At 38.5% G+C, this 20,707-nt stretch overlaps 1 protein-coding gene across 1 annotated transcript; it reads right to left on the reverse strand.

The window, feature by feature from the left end:
- Positions 1-7,683: 7,683 nt before the first annotated feature.
- Positions 7,684-16,283, reverse strand: tbata (thymus, brain and testes associated). Its single transcript, XM_061708129.1, has 8 exons — positions 16,151-16,283; positions 13,454-13,630; positions 13,281-13,369; positions 11,184-11,324; positions 10,882-10,963; positions 9,692-9,863; positions 9,561-9,598; positions 7,684-7,730 (listed from the first exon to the last, which is right to left on the reverse strand). Exons 1-8 carry the CDS (start codon positions 16,281-16,283, stop codon positions 7,684-7,686), a joined length of 879 nt encoding a protein of 292 aa, XP_061564113.1.
- Positions 16,284-20,707: the final 4,424 nt, after the last annotated feature.

Genomic DNA, 20,707 nt, shown 5'->3' on the forward strand with positions numbered 1-20,707 from the left:
ATGTTGCCCCCCCAGTTGTAGAGTCCCAGCTCAGACTACATGCCTCATGGTATGTTCGTCCCCACGCACTCCACAACGTCGAGGGGCCAACATTCCCAGATTTCACCAGAGAGGACCGAGCACAATACGTAGAGCTGACTGCACATGCAGTGAATCTGCTGCGTTGGAAAGTCCCTGGGAGGAGAGGAGAAGAAGACCGGAGCAGAAACAGTAGTTTTGTAGTCCTTTGTGTTTGGTCAAACACCCCCTGGCGACGGCTATCACATCCGAACCCTCAGTCTCACCTACAATAGTGACAATGATAAGATCTGAGTGCAATGGTTTGTGTTGTTTTGTTGTCTTGTTTGTTTTAAGTGAGGTTTTCCCACCGTTTATGTCTGTTTGTTTTGTTAGGTTTTTGGTTTTGTTTCCGTTTTGTTTTGAGGGTATATGTTTGGATATCATTTTGGTTCTTTAACGGACCAGCCCCAACTTAGGATAGGAAAACAATGACATGAAGTGTTTCCTACTTTTTTTTCCCCCTTCCCCTTCAACATGAAGTATGGTAGGAAGACTATTTAACTACTTAATTATTATTTCAGAGTCATTGATATGGTAGTACTATCTGGTATTTTCAATTAGTGCAATGAGTAGAATTTTTGGTTAGAATATTTGGCATGATTATAGCACTATGAAATATGTCTTGGTGTGTATGGACTTTGACTGACTTAATTTTTTATTGGAAGTTGAGATGTGGGGGTTTTGTGTTCTATGTATGTACTGTACAGTATACCCCTCTTGTTGTGATTGAAAATATAAAAATACAAAAAAAAAAAAAAAAAAATTGGCACGTTCTCCATCCAATAGCTGTGTAATGTCAATTATTAAAGCAAAATAAAGGAGGCAAAACATGGAGCTCGATCCCTTCTAACATGTATTTTCTCTTTCAATTTGGAAATGACTGGTTTAGATAAATAAACAGCGTAAATAATATACCACAGCAGTGAATGCACTTATAATAATATTCCTGTTCATTCATCTGTTCATTGCGAGAGGGGTTTTTCTCCTCCACTGTTATATTTGCAATCCCTCTAAGGATGATGGATGGATGGATGGATGGATGGATGGATGGATGGATGGATGGATGGATGGATGAATGGATGGATGGATGGATGGATGGATGGATGGATGGATGGATGGATGGATGGATGGACAGACGGACGGACAGATGGACGGACAGACGGTCAGTTTTCCTATTTTTTTTTTAAAAACGGCGCGAACGCAGTTCAAACAGCAGGTGTATCCGCCCCTTTAATCTGATTGGTTTACGAGTAAATCGTCCCCCACGTGGGGTGCGCTCTTATGATTGGCTGAAACAAAGGAAGACATCTGATTGGTTACAGATCCTTCCGTGTTAAAAAAAACGCATTTGTGAATCGAGTCACGTCAGGGGAGTCTCAAAAGTCACACGCAAATCCAGCGCAGCTCACAGACAAAAAACATTTGTAAATCAGGTTATATTTGTGTGTGCATCAAAAATACATTTGTGTATCTTGTCCTACGCACGTGTGAATTGTTCTGTGCATTTGTGAATCGGTCTGTGCATTTGTGAATTTTGTCCTGTGCATTTGTGGATCGCCGTGTGCATTCGTGAATTATGAGACTGGTCTAGCTCCATAGATAAATGCCATGTCAAGGCACTTAAACAATACAGTTCAACTCACCACTGTCGTACAGCTCCCATACATGTCCTGCATCACTCTAACACACGTTTCTGCTACTCCTCTCTCAGCACCCTGACATATGCTTTTTTGATTAATTTTGAGTTTTTATTTCGGTCCATTTGGATACAAAATAATACAATATAAAAAAGGTCCAATATTTTAAATGGCACCGAAAAGGTATAGGCTGAAGCCAAGGCGTATTATGCCTACCCTTTTATGAACCTCGACTCAGGAGGTTTTATACAAAACAAAACTAATAATTTGGATTCAAACATTGAAAAAGAATGGATATATTGGACAAGTAACAGAGGTATCTAGACGAAAACAAAAAAAAGAGAGACCGGAGAGCGGTCATGCAAACACTTGCTTCAAATTGCTACTTTCATTTGTATTATTATAATATTATCATATCAATGTTTTATATTTATTTAATATTTTATTTTTGAACTTATTTTTGAATTTGGTTACAGTAGTGCATAGTTTTAGTTCATTTTCTAAATTATTCCATAGCTGGACCCCTTTATTGATATACAGTTGCTTTAAGTATTGGTCCGTACACCCATTTTCTTAAAAATACATGACCCCCTAAGTGGATATTTGGACTCCCTAACTTCAAACAGCTCCTGTATGCAGGGTGGGAGTATATTATTGTGTGCCTTGTACATGATTAAAACTGTATTAATGTCCACTAGGTCCTCCAATTTTAGGGTGTTTGTTTTAATAAAGAGTGGGTTGGTTGGAGCAAGGTAGTCTGCATGGTTTATGATTCATATTGCTTTCTTTTGCAGCATGTATAGTGGTTTGATGTCTGTTTTGTAGGTGTTCCCCCATAATTCCACACAATAAGTTAAGTATGGAAGTATGAGGGAGCAGTACAGTATGTAGAGTGTATTGCTGTTCAGTATGTGTTTCATTTTGTATAATATAGCAATTGATTTAGAGATTTTTGTTTTTGTGTTATTGGTGTGTAGTTTCCAGCTCAGTCTACTGTCTATGGTAATTCCCAGAAATGTATGTTCGTTTACTCGTTCAATCTCTACATCATTTAATGATAATTTGGGATGTGTATTCATGTTTTTTGTTGGAAAAGATGATGTATTTGGTTTTGGTGAGGTTCAGTGACAGTTTGTTTACATCAAACCACAGTTTGAGAATGTTGAGTTCCCTTTCCACTGCATGCAGGAGCTGCTTTCACACGGTCTACAAAGACAACATTGCAGATCCTTCTGGGCTTGTCTGTACTTGGTTCAATATCAATATCAATATCCTTGAAGCAAATATTGCATCTGTAGTATTTGTTTTGGGTTTGTTTTTTTTGTCGCATGAAACCTGCTATTCACAAAGACCAATGTCACTTCACTCTAACTTCTATGATTCTTTCACCCAACTTCCTGTATGGCTCATCAACTTTAAATCTCTGTTGCTACCACGACTCTGCATGTTTCTCCTGTTATTAAAAATCGGCACCAGCACACTTTTCCTCCATTCCTCAGGCATCCTCTACCACAAACCACACAACACTCTTCCTTTTTCAGCTCCCCCCACTTTGTCCTCTCCTCTGCCTTTGTCCTCTTCATCTTCCTCACCCCCAGAGTGCAGAGCACAGACACTGCAAAAACATATTTCTAAGAAAGTAAAATAGTCTTGTTTCAAGAAAATTAAAGAGCATTTTAGAGTATTTTGCTAGTTTTAAGAATTCTAACCAAGAATGTTTTTCTTGCCCCGTTGGAAAAGATATTTGTGCGTAAAATAATTAGAATAGAATTAATTAAAATAGAATATGGGGCTAATTTTTGGAGGGGCTGTTTTTGCAGTGTGGCTCGGTAACGCCCAAGACTGCATTAACAGCATGATAATCATAGTTTAGATTTTTGAAAAAGAATTAAGCAGATATTAGACAATGTAGACACCTTGACTTAAGAAACAGGAATGGATATGTCAATTGTGTTGCAACAGATTTGTTCAACTTGAAACGGATATGTTTTACAGAGGATCTGTTTACCTCATTTACCAAGTACTCATTATTAGGTTGTTACTCTGGCTCTAATTTGATGTGTAAGTAAAAACGTAAGACTTTGCAGAACTAATCCGGGTCTCCTGATAAAGACATTATGCATGTCCTGTTTCTTATCCATATAGCCTTAGACACAGTTCAGCTTTTCAATCACTGAACTCAAAGTTTAAAAAAATATTTACGGAAATCTTTTTGATTGCATCCCATCTATGTCAAGTGGTTCAATTCAGGTTCCATTTAAGATGCTTGACTTTTTTTTCAAATTCTAATCCTCCTTTTCCTTTAAATTGTCTTTTCGAAGTGTATTTATTATTATTAATATTATTTATTTTTGCTTCATCATCCATTTAGTTAAATTTGCTGAGTGAGTCAAATGACACACAGCTCTTTGCATAGGGATGTGTTTGTTGCTGTCCATATCACCATAGGGAGAGTATTGTTATTTATAACTTAATCAGTTAGAGAGATTCAGTGGAGTTGAAAAGTGGCTCTGAGAGACTGAAACTGGTAACTTTGACCTTCACTGTGTACGGTACCTTATCTATCAGTTGTCTGTGAAATTTAGATATTTTCCACAGTACCGAGCCTCTAAACAAACTATAACTAGCAACATGACCAAAGAGCCCCACTCCTTAGAATACAGTCACGTCAGGTATATCTATAATAATTATTTATGCTTTAAGGCATTTTATCTTCATACAGCCTGGTTTCAAAGAATAGCTCACATGTATTTCTTAGCTTAAGAAATCAACAGATGGAATTGAGGCAGGCCAGTCTGGTTTACAGATAAATACATCAATTATAAAGCTTAGTAGCCCATTTCTCTTCAGCGTGCCCTAATCCTCAAACCAGGCAACTCTTTACAGTCTTCTACTGTCCAGATCTGGTGAGACTGTGTGAACTTCAGTCTCAGTTTGCTGCTCTGAGCTGGTCTATTGCTGCTGTAGCCCATCTGCTTTAAGGTTTGAAGGTGATGCAGAAATGGTATTCTGCATATCTTAGTTTGAGTTACTGTTGCCTTTCCATCATCTCAGATCAGTCTAACCTTTGACATCAAAGAGCCCTTTTTTCTGCTGCTCAGTGGATATTTTCTCTTTTTCCAACCTTTCTCTGTAAACCCTAAAGATGGCTGTGTGTGAAAATCCTAGTTCATCAACAGTTCCTGAGATACTTAGAGCAGCCTGTCTGGCACCATTTACCACATTCAAAGTCACTTAAAGCACCATTCCTCCCTGTTGTGATGCTTGATTTTGAACTTCATCAAGTTGTCATGGTTACATGCCAATTATTTTAATGTTCTGTTAAACTTATGAAGATACTTTTCAAATTGTAATAATACAGTGGCAGACAATTATCCTTGCTTCAAACAAATGGTTGTTGTTGTGTTATAATACGTCAAAAAAATGTCGCAAAAATCTACAATTAAACAACCCCGATTTTTAAGCAGTTTTTAATAGTGCTGTCAAGCGATTCAAAATTCAATTGAGAGATTAATTAATTAAGATCTGTAATTAATGAATCTAATTAATCTCTTTTTTAATCTCACCTAAAAATTGCTGAGAAAAGCAACTTGAGTTGTTTTCCTTTAAATCCATTACATTATTGTGGCAGATCAAAAGATTGATATATAACAAAAGAAAGTGGCTTTATAAACAGATGCAATCCTAGCCATTTACACCCACTTGGTAAGAACATTCGCCAGCCTCTCGGTCGCATACGTCTGCATGCGCGCGGTGCTCTCCTCCAGTCTAGTTTGGGGAAGAGCGTTGCCGTGGCAACATCGTTGCTGCTAACGTTAGCTGCGGCTGCGCTCGCGACCGGGTGCTTTGCGTTTATGTGGCTAAACTTGAGCTGCTTCGGTGGTTAAGCAGATTCGTTTCCACAAAGAACACATATCTCTGTACCTTTATCACTGGACCAACAACTTTCACATGCTCCTCCATTTTCACTTCTCATCCCTGCTACTGTGAAGCAGGTTATTCTGCTGTAAACGACCGCTGGCAGCTCTGCAGCAGCTCTGCAGCTCCTCTGACGTAACCATGTGCCCATGGGTTTCCAGAGCAACATGGCGCTGCATTGTACGTGTTTTGTATTTTACAGTCTATGGGAAGAAGAGGCGTCAAAACCATTGTTCAGAAAGTCACTTGAGAGATGCTTTGTGCTTTGTATTTCAAAGTCTATTACAGCTGCATCGCTTCATGTTTCTCCAAACTATAGGTTGAGCCAAAGGTCAATTTTACTGAAATGTGCGTATGTAAATCTAGCATAAAAAAAATATAGTGGCGATAAACAGAATTTGCATTAGCACGTTATTAACCTTTGTCCCCAACATACATGTGCCTCATACCTATGCTATTGAATCATTCAGGTTTATCAACAAAAGACTGCAAAATAATATCCAGCATGATGATTAATGGACGTACTTACAATCTATGCTTACAGGCCATGAGCTTTGATGTCATGAGTTCTTTTCAGGGAGAAGAAGCAATCTGCACCATTTTTGCGTATAATTAAAGCAAGCAGGATTTTCTTATTAGCACAATGAAAAGTAATTACTTAAGAGACATATACGTGTTGCATATATCTCCATTAGAACAGAAAAGCACACAGGAGTATTTAAATAAGTCTTAAAACTAAGGTTTGTAATGAGTCTTTTGCTGTGCCCAATAATGTATCTTTGAAAAAGCATTTTAACTAAATGCGTGTATGGCATGGCTGCAGAAGGTGTTGTTGAGAGGAGGTTCTGCAGAGAGCAGATAATGAAAGGGAGCATGTTTTGTCCACAGGATATCACGTGGACTTTCTCAGTGCACGCTTTAAACTCCCGACCTTCAGTCCCTAAAGGGAGGAATGCAAAGGTAGATAACATTTTCCAATAGTCACAAGAATCCCCAGAACATCGCACAGGAGTTTCAGACCAAATCTCATTTTAGACCAAATCTAAAATGTTCACAGTTTCTTCATTTTCTGTTGCAGCAGTTTTCAAAAAATGGGAGATGGTGAATCCAGGGATGTCTGTGAGGAACCTCTTATTCATCAGAATACCGTGGGCTGTGATGATTTGCCAATCATATCTTGAGGATCTGGACATCATGGTCCTGAACCAGGAAGACAAATCGGATGCTCACTGAATGTACATTTAATAACTCGTAGGATTGTGACCCTGGCCTGATTTCTCCTTTAACTGTGATATTGCCTTCTACATGGGTGTAGTAGCCTAAATGGAAAGCAGGGTCAGCTGATATAACCCCAGCTGGATCTATACTGTTGAATGTCATGTTCTGGGTCTCTGGAAAGCGTCTAGAGACAACATCTGTTGTATTAGACGCTGTACAAATAAAATTGAATTGAAATGAATTGAATATACAGCAATGGCATACATTTACATTTGTCTGAAATTTTATTTGAAAACCAGAGAACCAGCCCCTCTTGAAATGAGGCAGCAGTCCGACCAACGTGTCGACCAAAATTTTGAGTCATTTACATTTATAATGAACAGACTTTTATCTGATAGCGACTTGATTATCCTCTCAGATTTTTGGCAATTCTATCTTCACATTATCACAAATCATAAAATCTATTTTTAGGTTGTATTAAACAGCGGCGGATACTACAGTATAATCTGCAGACAGCTCTTCATTGGTTGCATTCCATTATAACCTGGTTTCAAACGTTAATCCCCCAGACAGATCTATAATTACATAACATCATTTACAGCAGCATCCAACACTATCACATCAAAATTAATTATATCAATGGCAACAAGTCAACAGATGAATACAAATCCAGAGATTTCCTCTGTTCACATGAGGTTGTGTCTCTTTTTAAGTAATGAAGCCATTATGGTAGAGATATTTTATGCAAACAATGAAAATGATTATCGTAGTAAAGAAAGTAAAAAAAGAGTTAACAACATGAAATAAACAGTTCTTTACACTGTTTGGAGGGCAGAATCTTCAGGATATCCTAAAATGTTTTGTGGACTTCAAGGATCTCTGCAACACCAATCCTCTCTGCAAAGAACACCCAAGTCAGGTTCATGGAAAAGGAATGAAACATTTACCACAAAATAATAGTTTTCAGGTACAATTTTGGACTTCCACCTGCAGGCTTGGGGATTATATGTCTTGTTCACAGACTCAGTCCACAAAATGGCAAAATGACTGAGATGTTTGTGTAAGCCAGCAGCTATACTTGTCACCATATGAGCTAAAACTGGGCTGCAAAATGGGTTCTCCGTGGGTGACGGCAGATTTCATGGTGGCCCTTCCTGTGTTTGCCCATAAGGACTCTGAGTGGGATGTACCTGGATTTTAGGAAAGGGGCCCAAGTGATAATTTTTCTAATGTGGAGCCTATTTTTCTACACCTTTATCTGTCCCTTTCCCCTTTCTTAGTTCCTGGCCTTTTAGTACACTTGTACCCACATAAGCTTTCCATTTAGGGTTCATGCACTATTTGTGCATTTAAACCCAAAGCCCTCTCTGTCCCCACGTAGCCCACTTTTAATCCAGATGCTGGTCGCATGGACATGCTGGCTGAGCCTGTGTTAGAGACCTGTGAAACAGAGCTATTCAAAGACACTAAAATAGCAGAGTCTGGGGAGAGGAGAACAAATGGATTGAAGAAAAGAAAACCTTTCTGAAGAGGAGCTGGTCGATTACTTGTAATGACATCCAGGACCTCCTACTGTGCCAAAAAAAATCCATACCAAATAAAAAGAGTCTATTTGAGAAATCAGGATTTACAACCCGTCACAGCACTGAATCTGCTCTGCTGAAGGTCCAGAATGATATATTCCTGTCCACGGACGCTACTAAACCAGTGCTGCCTGGGATCCTGGATCTTACCCCAGCATTTGACACAGTTGACCACCCAGTCCTTCTGAAATATTTGGATGCAGCAAACAGGAGCCAAACAGGAGTTTCTCTATTTGGATTAATGACCCCTCGTTTACCTTGCTCCTTTGGCCTTTGGCGTACCACGGAGATCCATTGTGGGCCCTGTCCTATTTTCAATATATGTGCTGCCATTAGGGTCAATTATTTCCTATCCTAAATCTATCTGCTAATCAAATCTAATTTTCGTTAAATAGACTGTATAATATGAAAGAGAGCTATCACTTGATTCTTATGGAGCCAAATCAAGGCCAAAAGTTTGGCTAATTTGAAAATAAAATTTTAACCTGAAAATTATTTTTTACAGTTTAAATTATTTTTTTTCGGTATCAGATCTTTTTTTCAGTTTCAGAACTTTTTATTTCAGTTTCAAATCTTTTTTTCAGTTTCAGATCTTTTTTTTTTCAGTTTCAAATCTTTTTTTTTCAGTTTCAATTTTTTTTTTCAGTTTCAGACTTTTGGCCCCGATCTGGCGTGGGGGGCGTGGCATCAACTGAGAGGGGCGTGGCATCATGAGTGACAGCATAACAGAGAAGGCGGGGGACGTTCCTCAGTCATGTTGCCTTCAGGAAACGTAGGTTGAAGAAGTTATCAGTAGAAGTATGATTCAACACTATACACCATATTCACGTGATTGGCAGTGGAAAAAATGGATACTAGTGACACATTTCTGTTTAAAAAGCTGTTTTAGACCGTAATTGGTAGTATGTGGAAGTGGGAAATGTCAAACTTTAAAGTGTGGCTGTTGAACTGTACAGTCTGGCATAGTTTATTGCTTTTATACTGCGATTGGTGCCAAGTACGGTAGAATTTTCAGGTTCAAATTTTATTTTCAAATTAGCAAAGCTTCATTCATACAATAAGAGGACATTAAAAAGAGCTAAATCTGCTCTGTAACATTTATAAATTGAACACATAATAAATATTTAACACACTGTTAAGTTACCTGGTTTTTCATTGAGAGTTTGACTTGTTCGACGTGTGCTATGAAGACAAATAAACAATATTAGATGTTGAAAGACTTTGAGCATTTGTTGGCATCAAACTGTTGATGAGAGTGGAAAACATCAGCCTGACCTTGTTCTCCGTGCTCTTCTCCATGGTGGATCAATTGATGGACCGTATCCGTATGCAGGCGTGGATGAACTGGTATGGAAAACCTGGAGCGGCTGGAAGCTCTGCCGGTTACGGCCAGCGACGTCGACGCCATCCAGAGCATTTGTGACCATCCCCATCACCAGCTCTTTCTCTGTGAGTAAGTTACATCGTAAAACCCCTGCCAAGTAGTTATTGCAGTGATAAAAACGTATACCGAATATAACACAGTTAAAGGAGCTTGAGGCCGGATTGTGGCAAGATTTATGAAAAAAATCTGTATACATTTTAAGTTTTCTAGTAATAATGTCAGATGAAGCGTTCCAAACCCAAAAGAATGAGCCCTTTAGTGTATCTCTCCTTTGCCTTGAACAGGCTGTGTGCTGCAAAATGTGCTGCAATTCGGTCCCGAATTTCCCGCGCTGTCCTGCGGATGTGACGTCACATGACGCTGCATGTGCGTTCTCCCCGTTCTCCCGTGCCGGCTTCGCTGTTGGCTGCAGTACCCCCGACGGCCGTCGTGGTGGAGGGTGGCGCTAATGAGTCTCATTTCATTTTAAAGGAGCCTCAAGCTCCTTTAAAGGAGCACATGGCTCCTTTTAAGAAATTAGACTCTATAGCGCCCCCCTTTGCCACGATGGCCGTCGGGGGTACTGCAGCCAACAGCAAAGCCGGCATGGGAGAACGGGGAGAACGCACATGCAGCGTCATGTGACGTCACATCCGCAGGACAGTGCGGGAAATTCGGCCCCCGAATTGCAACACATTTTGCAGCACACAGCCTGTTCAAGGCAAAGGAGAGATACACTAGAGGACTCATCCTTTTTGGTTTGGAACGCTTCATCTGACATTATTACTAGAAAACTTAAAACGTATACGAATTCTTTTCATAAATCCTGCCTCCATCCTGCCTCATGCTCCTTTAAAGGAAAATCTAAAATGTCTAAAAACTATTGAATCACACTACATGAACTCCTTCTGCATTTAGGAGGAAAAAAATGTCCTACGTGTATGCAAATCCCGTATCACAAAAAACAATTAAGAGTTATCATATAACACAAAGTACATGTCAGGATGGAGGAGGGCACGTGTTCAGATTTTTAAAAATGTCTTGCATTACATCAGAGCCTTCTACAAAACAATGACACTGCTTGCAAAATGAGATATTCTACCTCTTTGGCCTGCAAGCAGGAGCCACTGCTGCACTGAAGACAGAGAATCTGTCTGCAGGATCTGACAAAGGAGCTCCAAAACCTAACGGGGGAGCAGCAAACCATAAAAACATGAGCTTGTGAACCACATAAATTCACAGTTATTTATGACATCATCAATACTATTTCTGACAGCGCTGTGCTTCAGGGTATTTCGTAGCAACAGAGCAAGTTGAGTATATCTTTCGCCAAAGTGTGTTTTCACTAAATGTCATTATTACAAAGTTAAGAATTAACTCAAGATCAGTGGAGCACTTTATCACCATGAGTTCTGCATCATGAAGTGGCTGAGGATGCTTCAGGGACTGGGACTGGGATTTTCTCTGGTAGGATGAGCTGGATGGAGGGATGATTCTTCCAGTTTCAGCTGAATATCTAGTCCTTCTACATGCAAGTTCTTCTTCCTGTTGGTTTTAAAATAAAGTAATACATTGTTTTACATGTTCTTTAAATACGTACAGTGTGAATAAGTCTTCAAGAACCACAGAGCCATGTGATCATCTACTGTATTTAGTATTTAGTGTTCACAATCTTTCTAATTTTCATAAACAAAATCAGGAAAAAAAAGGATTTCAATTCTAAAACCAAATCAGAAAAGTGGTATAAGAATAAATAAAACTGGCATTTATCTGCTTGTTTATTTGTTTTAGATATAAAACCAAAAATGAAAAAAGAAAAATGAGGAATTTGCACCGAAGGAATTGTAGGAATTTCATAGCAAGGGTGAATGTCTGGGGTGAACACTGGTGATGTCCAGAACCTTAGACGGCGGCAACAAGAACCATCATTCACCAGTCACTGATTACTTTTGGTATCCTTTGCAAAACCCTAAAACACTGACACACATTAACAAATGCAACTTAAAACGTAACTGTGCAAACTAAAAGCTTTATGTTAATCTTGTCCAGAAGGTGCATCATCATCATCATCTCTAGGCTCAGAGACATCTGGGATGGACAGCCGTACAGTGGAAATATAGATTTGTATGCAAATCAGTACTCCAAAACATTGTGTGCACCCCACCAATTAACCAACCAATTTGCAAAAAAATTAACCATAGAACACTTCACAAATGTCAACAACTTCATCCAGTACAATAAGATAGAAGTCCAATTATATTTTCATCCTATTCCACTGAAATTACGTTTGTTACAATCTGTTTATAATTCAGTTTATCTCCATACATTTATTTTCATATTCATTGAATGCAAATATAGTAAAAACCAGGAATATTTATTTTAAACGCCTTTCAAGAGCATGCTGAAGATAACTGGAGAAAGGGGAAAAAGGCCTTGTTACTGATGAAAATGACTATCTACACTGTTCTCTGCAGCAAGTTCAAAAGCAAGGATTGATCAAAGTATGGTATTGTATCAGGGCTCTTGCAAAAGGCACTGGACTCTTTAAGGATTGCAGCATTAATGTAGAAATGTGTCCTAACATTTGAATATATTGTTACTCAAGAGGCATGCTGTCACATCTTGGGGTAAGGTGTGGACCCAAATGCAGGGAGAGCAGGAGGCAGGAGTTGGCAAAAATCAGGATTTATTTTAAAAAAAAAGGCAAAAACAAGGCGCTGCTGGGCAGGATCAAGACAAACTAAAAAGGGATCAAAAAACTTGAGGAGCAAAACGTGGCAGGAAAGATGGGGAGCAAACAGTACGGTCCGACAGGGAACAAGGGAATGACAAGACCAGATATACACAGGGGATAACGAGACATGACGAGATACAGGTGCAGACACAATCAGGGCAGATGGGACACAGGCGGGGCAAAACAGAAACTGAAAGCTGGGGGGAATGTCAACCCTTGACACATGCATTTTTAAACAAACCCATGTAAATTCCCTTGTGCACAACAGAGTACTGGACAACCCTGCAGTCCTGACCTGAACCCAGTCGATTATGTGTCTTTGACCCCAAAATAGATAAAGAAACACATTTAACAAGGACGTCTGTACTGCCAAACACCATTTGGAAGATGCTAACTGAACTGCTACTCTCAATATGAGAATAACTTTTGTTGTAAGAAGGAATGACAACATTATAGTGGTAATATTCTTTTAAGATGATGCAGACAATAAACTTGAAATGCAAAAATTGATGTGTGTATATAACAAATAAAATGAGCAAAACATTTAAAAAAATAAGCTTCGGGCAAAATGTTCCGCATCACTATAATTCTCCACTTTTTCATGTCAGGAACTGAATACTAAAGTTAAGTTAATTACTATTATTACAATGTTTGTGTAGGCTCAGGGCTTGTTTACAAGTGAAAGAGCTTTCGGGTGTGTGGGAGGAAATTTCCATTAGTACATAAAAAGGAAAATACAGAATTTATCCAGTTTGATTCATTCTTACCTCTTTTTTGCCATTTTGCGTTTGAGAAGCCTGACTAACTTTTGCTGCAAGTTCCTTGAGTTCATCCCTCCATGCCTCAGAGAGAAAGGCTTTGAAATAGAGAGGAAATGCAAAGGCTGAGTTCCATAAATAAAAAGAAAAGACTTATTTGTGTGCATGGCGACATACTGTACCCGATTTGCTTTTGTTTCCTCTGGCTTCGTGAACATGTGGAGCACATGGAGGAGTAAACAGTGACTCGGCTGCTCTTTTGATTACCGGTACATTACTCCTGAGAAGTGGATGAGGATATAATGAGGAGGCGACCAACCAGTCATCTCTCACTGTGCAAATGGGCCTGCCGTTGAGTCCTACCAGGAACAACAAAACAGACAACACTGAAGTAAAACGGGCTTCATATTTAACACCTTATGGATTTGAGGATGTTTCATGTGTGGGTTCTACATATTTTCATGTTTTCATGCCATTTACATTATTTAGTTTCCATTTAAATCTCAAGACTTGGTTTGATGTCAATAAATTATCTCTAAATATTAAGAAAACAAAATTCATGGTTTTTGGGAATCAAAATGAAAGTGATGGTAATATTAAATTAAAAATATGTAATGTTGATATTGAAAGGGTTTTTGAGACTAAATTCCTTGGGGTTGTCATCGACCAAAAGTTAACATGGAAACATTGAATATATTAAAGGGAAAATTTCAAAATCACTCGCAATCCTGTATAAATCCAGAAATATACTGAATTCCAAGGCCTTGCATTTGATCTACTACTCATTGATTGTTCCCTATTTATCTTACTGTGTGGAATTGTGGGGATCCACCTTTAAAACCACCTTAAATGCAATAATAAAACTGCAAAAACGAGCCATACGTACCATCAATAAGGCTGATTACTACGCTCACACAGATCCACTTTTTCTAAATTCTCATGTTATTAAATTTTATGATTTGTTTTATTTTAAAATCATGCAAATTATGTTTAAAGCAAAATCAAAAATGCTCCCTGACCCAATACAGAGGTTCTTTTCAATTCAGGAGACTCGTTACAATCTTAGAGGTGTCTGTAATTTCACAGTACAAATGGCTAAAAAAGGTATGAAAAGGAGATGTGTCTCCATCGTTGGAGTTAAATTCTGGAATGATGCCAACATAAATTTAAAAACATGTCATTCTTTTGTTGTATTTAAGAAAATGGTTTGTAAAGCTATTTTTGAAGCTCATAAGTGCAATTGACCATCTGTCAATGTCTCTTTGCTTTTCTATTGTTTCTTTGCCTTTTGTTGTTTCTTTGCTTTTCTATTCTCTTTTTTGGTTTTCTGGAGGTTGGTAGCCAAAAATAGAAAGTTGTTAATATAGGATAGGCTTTTATAAGCACTTTGCTTCTGCCTATGCCTTTTCAGTTATTGTTCAACACATTTTTTTTGGTTTAATAGTTAATGCTGTGTACAATGTTTTTTTGGTGTTGTTTTGTGTTGCAATGACTGAATAAACTTCATTCATTCATTCATTCATTCATTCATTCATTCATTCATTCATTCATTTAGTTCCCATTTCCATTCAGAAGACAGCATGTTTTTCTTTCATTGTTTGTACTTTCTGCTCCTTCAAAAGCAAACTACAACAATATATATAGGAAACATTAGCAGTTACGAGTTTTTGATTGTTAATTAAACCCATCTATAATCTCCACTCTCTTGTGCATTGAATAAAATAAGATTAGAGCTTTGCGTTAAGTGACAAAGGTGAGGATCATGGTTTAGGGCATGGTTGGGGTTAATATTATTAATCTCTGTACAATATTTCGCAAAAGAAAATACAAGCAATGAAGTTTAATATAATTTCAACTATTGTCAGTTATAGTGGGCATATAATGCATACGCCATGACATGAATGTGAACCTCAGAAATGTTGTTTCCCTAAGCAGTACCCCAAACACATACAGGTAGTGGAAGCACAGTAAAACCTACATTTTGCTTTGTCCTTTGACTGTTCCTCATCTCTACATCCTTTTTCTGTTGTTTTTGTCCATATTCTGACTCTTTGCAGCAACTGTGGCTTTCTTTGATATTTGAAGTACAGTATATGTTACATATCAGTTACCAACTTACCTCCTACAATCTGCATTTGGGTCACATAGTGCAACACGCTGACCACTAATGACAAACATTTTCTTTAAAATGTTCTATATGAGTCTTAGTTTTATGATGTTTTTAAATATTGTATATTAAACACATTGTAGCTCCTATATATAATGTATTTTGTCTTTTTTGGTTCAGTCTCCCTTTGCTTCACTATTTCTCAGAAAAACTACAATCAGTTCATTTTTCCAGTTAGCAATAGTTAAAAAAAATGTTAAGGAACTTGCACTAACTATAATTTATTTGGTAGATCTCATTTTATGCTTTAAGTATGCTATGTTTTCACTTCCTCCACTGCATTTCAAGGGGAGATTTTATACTTTCTTCCTGTCTATATACATTTATCAATGGGATTTAGCCGATTTTTTATGTTTTTTTTAGGTAAAATTTTTTTAGAGTATTTAACAGATTATCTACACCCTTTACTACAGAACACATTGACAAGTTTTTCTTGTTTGTTTTATTTCTGGTGTTTATGGCCTTTGTCGTCATGCAATAAACAGAATAAATAAAGTCTGGGTGTGAAATCAAGTCTCAATGAGCTGTCAACATGCCCACCGAGCAGTATTATGTGTATGCGTGTGTGTGTGAGTACATGTCCTAAATATTTTACATCTCTGTATGTTCAGTAACTCACACAGAATGGTTTTGACTCACCCGTTAAAACCATTTTACTTCACAGCAGTCACTTTGACAGACGGTGCTTTACTCTTTGTGGTTTCTTGCTCACCTTGAATATGCCTCACCCTGTTTGGATGAGGGTTGTGTCGTGAGAAGAATGAGTGCTGACTCAAGACGCCAAAGCCTGGACTGCTTTGTGTCAGCATCTTGCTAAACTGAGTGCTAGACAGCAGCTGATTCATCCTGTCTCCTGTCGACCCCCTCCAATCTGTGCTGTGTAATCTCAACATCTCTGAGTGACAGCTGGAAATTTGCCAAAACATGAAGCAATACAAGAGAAGTACTCAGAAAGTTACTCAAACATTATCATCTTTATCTTTTTCATTGCAGAACTGTGATTGCAAGTGCTTAAAAAAGATTACAGTAACTCTTAACATGGACTGAGACGGACCTTATTTGAACTAAATTGACCTCAAATCTCAAACACAAAAGCACATTATGTTTTCCGGAGACACTTCTCTGAAAGTAATTTTATATTTATAACAAAATAACTATACTTTACCTCTGAAAAAAGGCTCCGGCTCAAATCCTGTGGTACTCAGAGCTCAGTGTTGATTTCGTTGCTAAGAAACCTGAACTGAACAATGGCATCTGAGCCCTGAAATACTCAACCAGATCATTTAGAGGATTTGTGAATGCAAAGCAGCTACCAACTACCCGTTCCATTTTACTGAATATCTCAAAAGAAGCTCGTGAAAGACAGCAGACTGAGGCCCTTTATGTCCCTGTCAAAAACGTGCATTTCATGTGATTCAGAAATATTTCTTTTGGCAGAAAAAAGAGGTTTGGATTTGCATTTTAAGATGTGAGTGCTGTTTAAGGTTTTACTTCCAAGAGACATGCACCCGCCTCAGCAACTTTCATCAGCAGACATGTGGTATAAAGGGTCACATAACCTGATGGGGCTGAAATGATTAAAGGGTCACTGTCATGTTGCCTATTTCCAGTAGCTGCAGTCTAAGGACTTACAGAAACTGAAAATTCACATATGTTTTAAAGTGAAGAGTTGAGTGTTTTTCTTTTTCTTCAAAAGAATTAAAAAGTAATACACTTTAAAGCTTTTAATGAGCATGCAGATTTCAGTTTTCACATATTGTGATGAGACAAACGTAAGAAATATACCCAATATAAAACAAATAATTCAATAACAAATGCAATATAATATGTTCAAGAAACAAATATCTTTTTGTTAGCAAAGAAAAAGTATCATTTGTTCGTTATGATTTTGACCTCACTCGCTTACATAACCTTCCATGATCTGTGTTATCTTTAAAAATTATACTCTCAGATGTACTAGAAAATGCTGCATATCCACACTTAGATGTGTATTTGTTCATTGGATGCATGTTTAACGGGAAAATAAATAATTTGGTGGATGGGGGGGGGATCTGTTGCACCCCACCCCCACTCTACAACAGCTTGAATAACTTCTGGCCTCGCGCAACCCTGAACAAGATGATGTGCCTATAAACGATAAAAAAAATGGATGAATGCATAAAGTGCCAATTTAAAAATGTATTTACAAATTTGCTTACAAGTCTCAGTCTTTTAATTATTACATTTTGAGCTATATTTAACTCATTTGCATACTTGAATAAAACAGATTTGTTCAAATCTGTTTAAGACTTTCTTTCTTAATGTCAGTAATTAACTAGTAAAAAAAAAAAAATTTTAAAAGCACACACATACATTTACTGTTCTTTCTCCATAAATTACTTTACAGTTGAGGTGTATGTCTGCTGCAGTTTCCACTTTAAAGTTCATCACTATACAAGTCCAATGCCCCAATACAACCAAAAGCAAAGAAATACAAAAAAATATATGAAGAGGACATTTTGCAATCATTGCAACTTTGAGCCAAAGTAATAATTTGGTACCAAAAGTAGATTGAAAAGTGCTATCATGAACTTTATCAAATGTCAACCTATCTTTACCCTCTGAATGTACTTGAACTAATGAGGTAGATGAGTAGGGAGGTAGCCTGGTGTAACCTATGCTGCACATAATGTGATATTCTACTTGTGGCTGATTAACTTGTTTGACATGTGTGCTCTCTTATGGTGCTTTTAAACTAGTACCTAATCAGCGCCACTCGACTCGTCACGCCTCGTCTCGACTCCACTCGCCTCGTCCTCGTTTGTTTTTAGACACCCAGATGAGAAGTAGGCGGGTTGGAGTGAAGCTGCTGTGACGTATTTGATTGTGTGATCTAAACAGAGAAGACAAAAACACTAAAGATGTAGAACCTGGAGGAGATGATAGATGTGCTGCTGGGTCTGTGGCTTGTGTTCCATATCAAGTTAAAAAATGAGAGTGAGAGAAGCTATAAGCAGCAACGATTTTTTTTTTATTTTGTTTGTGTCAGCGCTACTGAGAAATCTACGGAGCCCCTCTCTGGGGTCATTTGAAAAAAATAAAATAATGCGAGGCCACGCATTAATAACTCGTGGCCACGCCATTAATAGCCGTGGCCACGAGATATTAATGCGTGGCCACGCATTATGTATCTCGTGCCCACGCATTATTCTACTCGTGGATGGCATTATAACCTACTGTCTGGACTTCGTGGACGCAACTTCCTTGGTGGGATGGTTATTCATCATTAATAACGGTAATTATAGTCTATTTATATTAAAGAGCAAGAGTATTGTCATGGCAAGTGTAGTAATAACATGTGACATTTGAAAAAAATAAAATAATGCGTGGCCACGCATTAATTATCTCGTGGCCACGAGTTATTAATGCGTGGCCTCGCATTATTTTATTTTTTTCAAATGTCACCAGAGGGGCTCCGTAGAAATCAGCTGGGAGCCACGAGTGACCAAGCGCCTGGTAGATCTGGTCGTTCCTTATCGCCCGTCTAGATCCCTTTTTAATTCTCTCCTCAGCCACCAGGTTTATGAACATCTGCACCTCAGAGTTGGATCACCAAACAGACTTTTGCTGCTGTTCCCTGTTGAATAAAATGAGGAAGCTGCGAGCTGCTCTTGCGCTGATTCCGGCTTCCTGATTCAAACGTCTGACAGCACCGCCCCCCGACCAATCGGTGACGTGTAGTGTGATGACGTCAGATCCAGGGCCGACTCAGCCGCTTAGAACCTCGGCAGAATAGGTACAGAAAAAGTATCTACCCGGCACGCCTCCACCCGCCTCGGTCCGTAGTGTAAAAGCGCAAGACGGGGGCGTGTCGTGCTGAGTAGGTACTAGTGGAACAGGGCCATTACTGTAGAGAGATGCCACACCAACAAGAAGATAACAAAAACACTGACAAATACTCAGAGACTAACAAGACACAGATGTTTACAAGCAGGAAAGACCAGGTGGTAGGGATTGAAATGCAGGACCCGAAAGCAATAGATCAGAGGCAGGAGTAAGCAACAAATCCTTTTGACACCAACAAAAAACACACTGCACAAGCAGTAATTCCAGCAATCAAACAGAAAACGAAGAAAATCCATAAATACAACCGTGTAAAGGAAGGCTAGGTAAAGCAGAAAACAGCTGGATCAGCAGGGTGAACAGGAAAGAAGGAAAGACGAGGCAAGATACAGGTGGAAACAATCAGGGAGATGAGGCCAGGGAAAGTAAAGCAGAATATAAGAAGACAAAGACCTTCAAAGTAAAACAGGAAGTGGCATTAACAGAAACGGGAGAGACAGAGGCAGGAAAACAAGACAAGACCCAAGAACATCAAAGTTAAACCAAAATGAATAACTTGTGTTGGAAATGTCAGACACACATACAGTAGGTACTCTACTACACTGGATCTGGGATTGTCCTGTCATTCTGCCTTTCTGGAGAGCGGCCGTGAACAATCTGAGCAACTGGTTGGGAAGTGACATACCATTATCTCCCAGAATATGCCTATTAGGGGACAGGAGCTAAATGTACAACATAACAAGCGGACAATTCTCTGTAATCATGGTGGGGACTACAACGGCTGCCAGGACGATACTGAAACTGTGGAAAACACCCAAACCCCCGGAACTGAAAGAGTGGATAAACATCCTGATAAAGACGGCTTCATATGAACTCATGCTCAACAGGTTGAACAATACAAACAAGACCAAGGCACCAGACTGGGACTCGTTCTGGGCTCACATCACATTGCCTGATGAGTCTACAGTATCACTACCTCCCTCCGACTGTATCCACTGTATGGATCTGCTCTCCAGCTATGGAACCATCAATATGCTCTCTTTACAAACAGTAATGCTCACGCTGTATCTTTAGTTTATATTGGTTTTGCTTTGACGCTGATATTACATGTAATGTATATAATAAGAAATGTCTCACAATGTAAAGTTTTGTACTGTCAAACACCAAAGACTAAGAAATAAAAACTTGAATTACAAAAAAAAAGTTAAACCAAAATGGAAACACCAAAACTGACTCCAAATCCTGGCACCAGGAGAGGAAGTCAAAGCACTACCTCATTTCACTGGTAACTCATAAAATGAAGGAGAAACTTGCAGCAGATGGGAGCAAAGAAGCATTTCTAGACATGAAAAGACTCTTGCCTGCAGTGAAAACATTTTTAATAAAATCAATTACATGTGAGGACAGATAACAGATGTTTGCTTCCAATATGCAAATACACGTTGAT

This window comes from Cololabis saira, chromosome 19 (genome assembly GCF_033807715.1).
Source record: "Cololabis saira isolate AMF1-May2022 chromosome 19, fColSai1.1, whole genome shotgun sequence".
NCBI lineage: Eukaryota > Metazoa > Chordata > Actinopteri > Beloniformes > Belonidae > Cololabis > Cololabis saira.

What these genes read in the sequence shown, in the direction of transcription:
- tbata (XM_061708129.1), bottom strand. Translation starts at nt 16,283, where the DNA reads ATGAATCAGCTGCTGTCTAGCACTCAGTTTAGCAAGATGCTGACACAA. An exon ending in AGGAAACAAAAGCAAATCGG is followed by an intron (nt 13,370 to 13,453) that starts GTACAGTATGTC and finishes TCTATTTCAAAG; the next exon opens with CCTTTCTCTCTGAGGCATGG. An exon ending in CCTGCTTGCAGGCCAAAGAG is followed by an intron (nt 9,864 to 10,881) that starts GTAGAATATCTC and finishes ACTTACTCACAG; the next exon opens with AGAAAGAGCTGGTGATGGGG.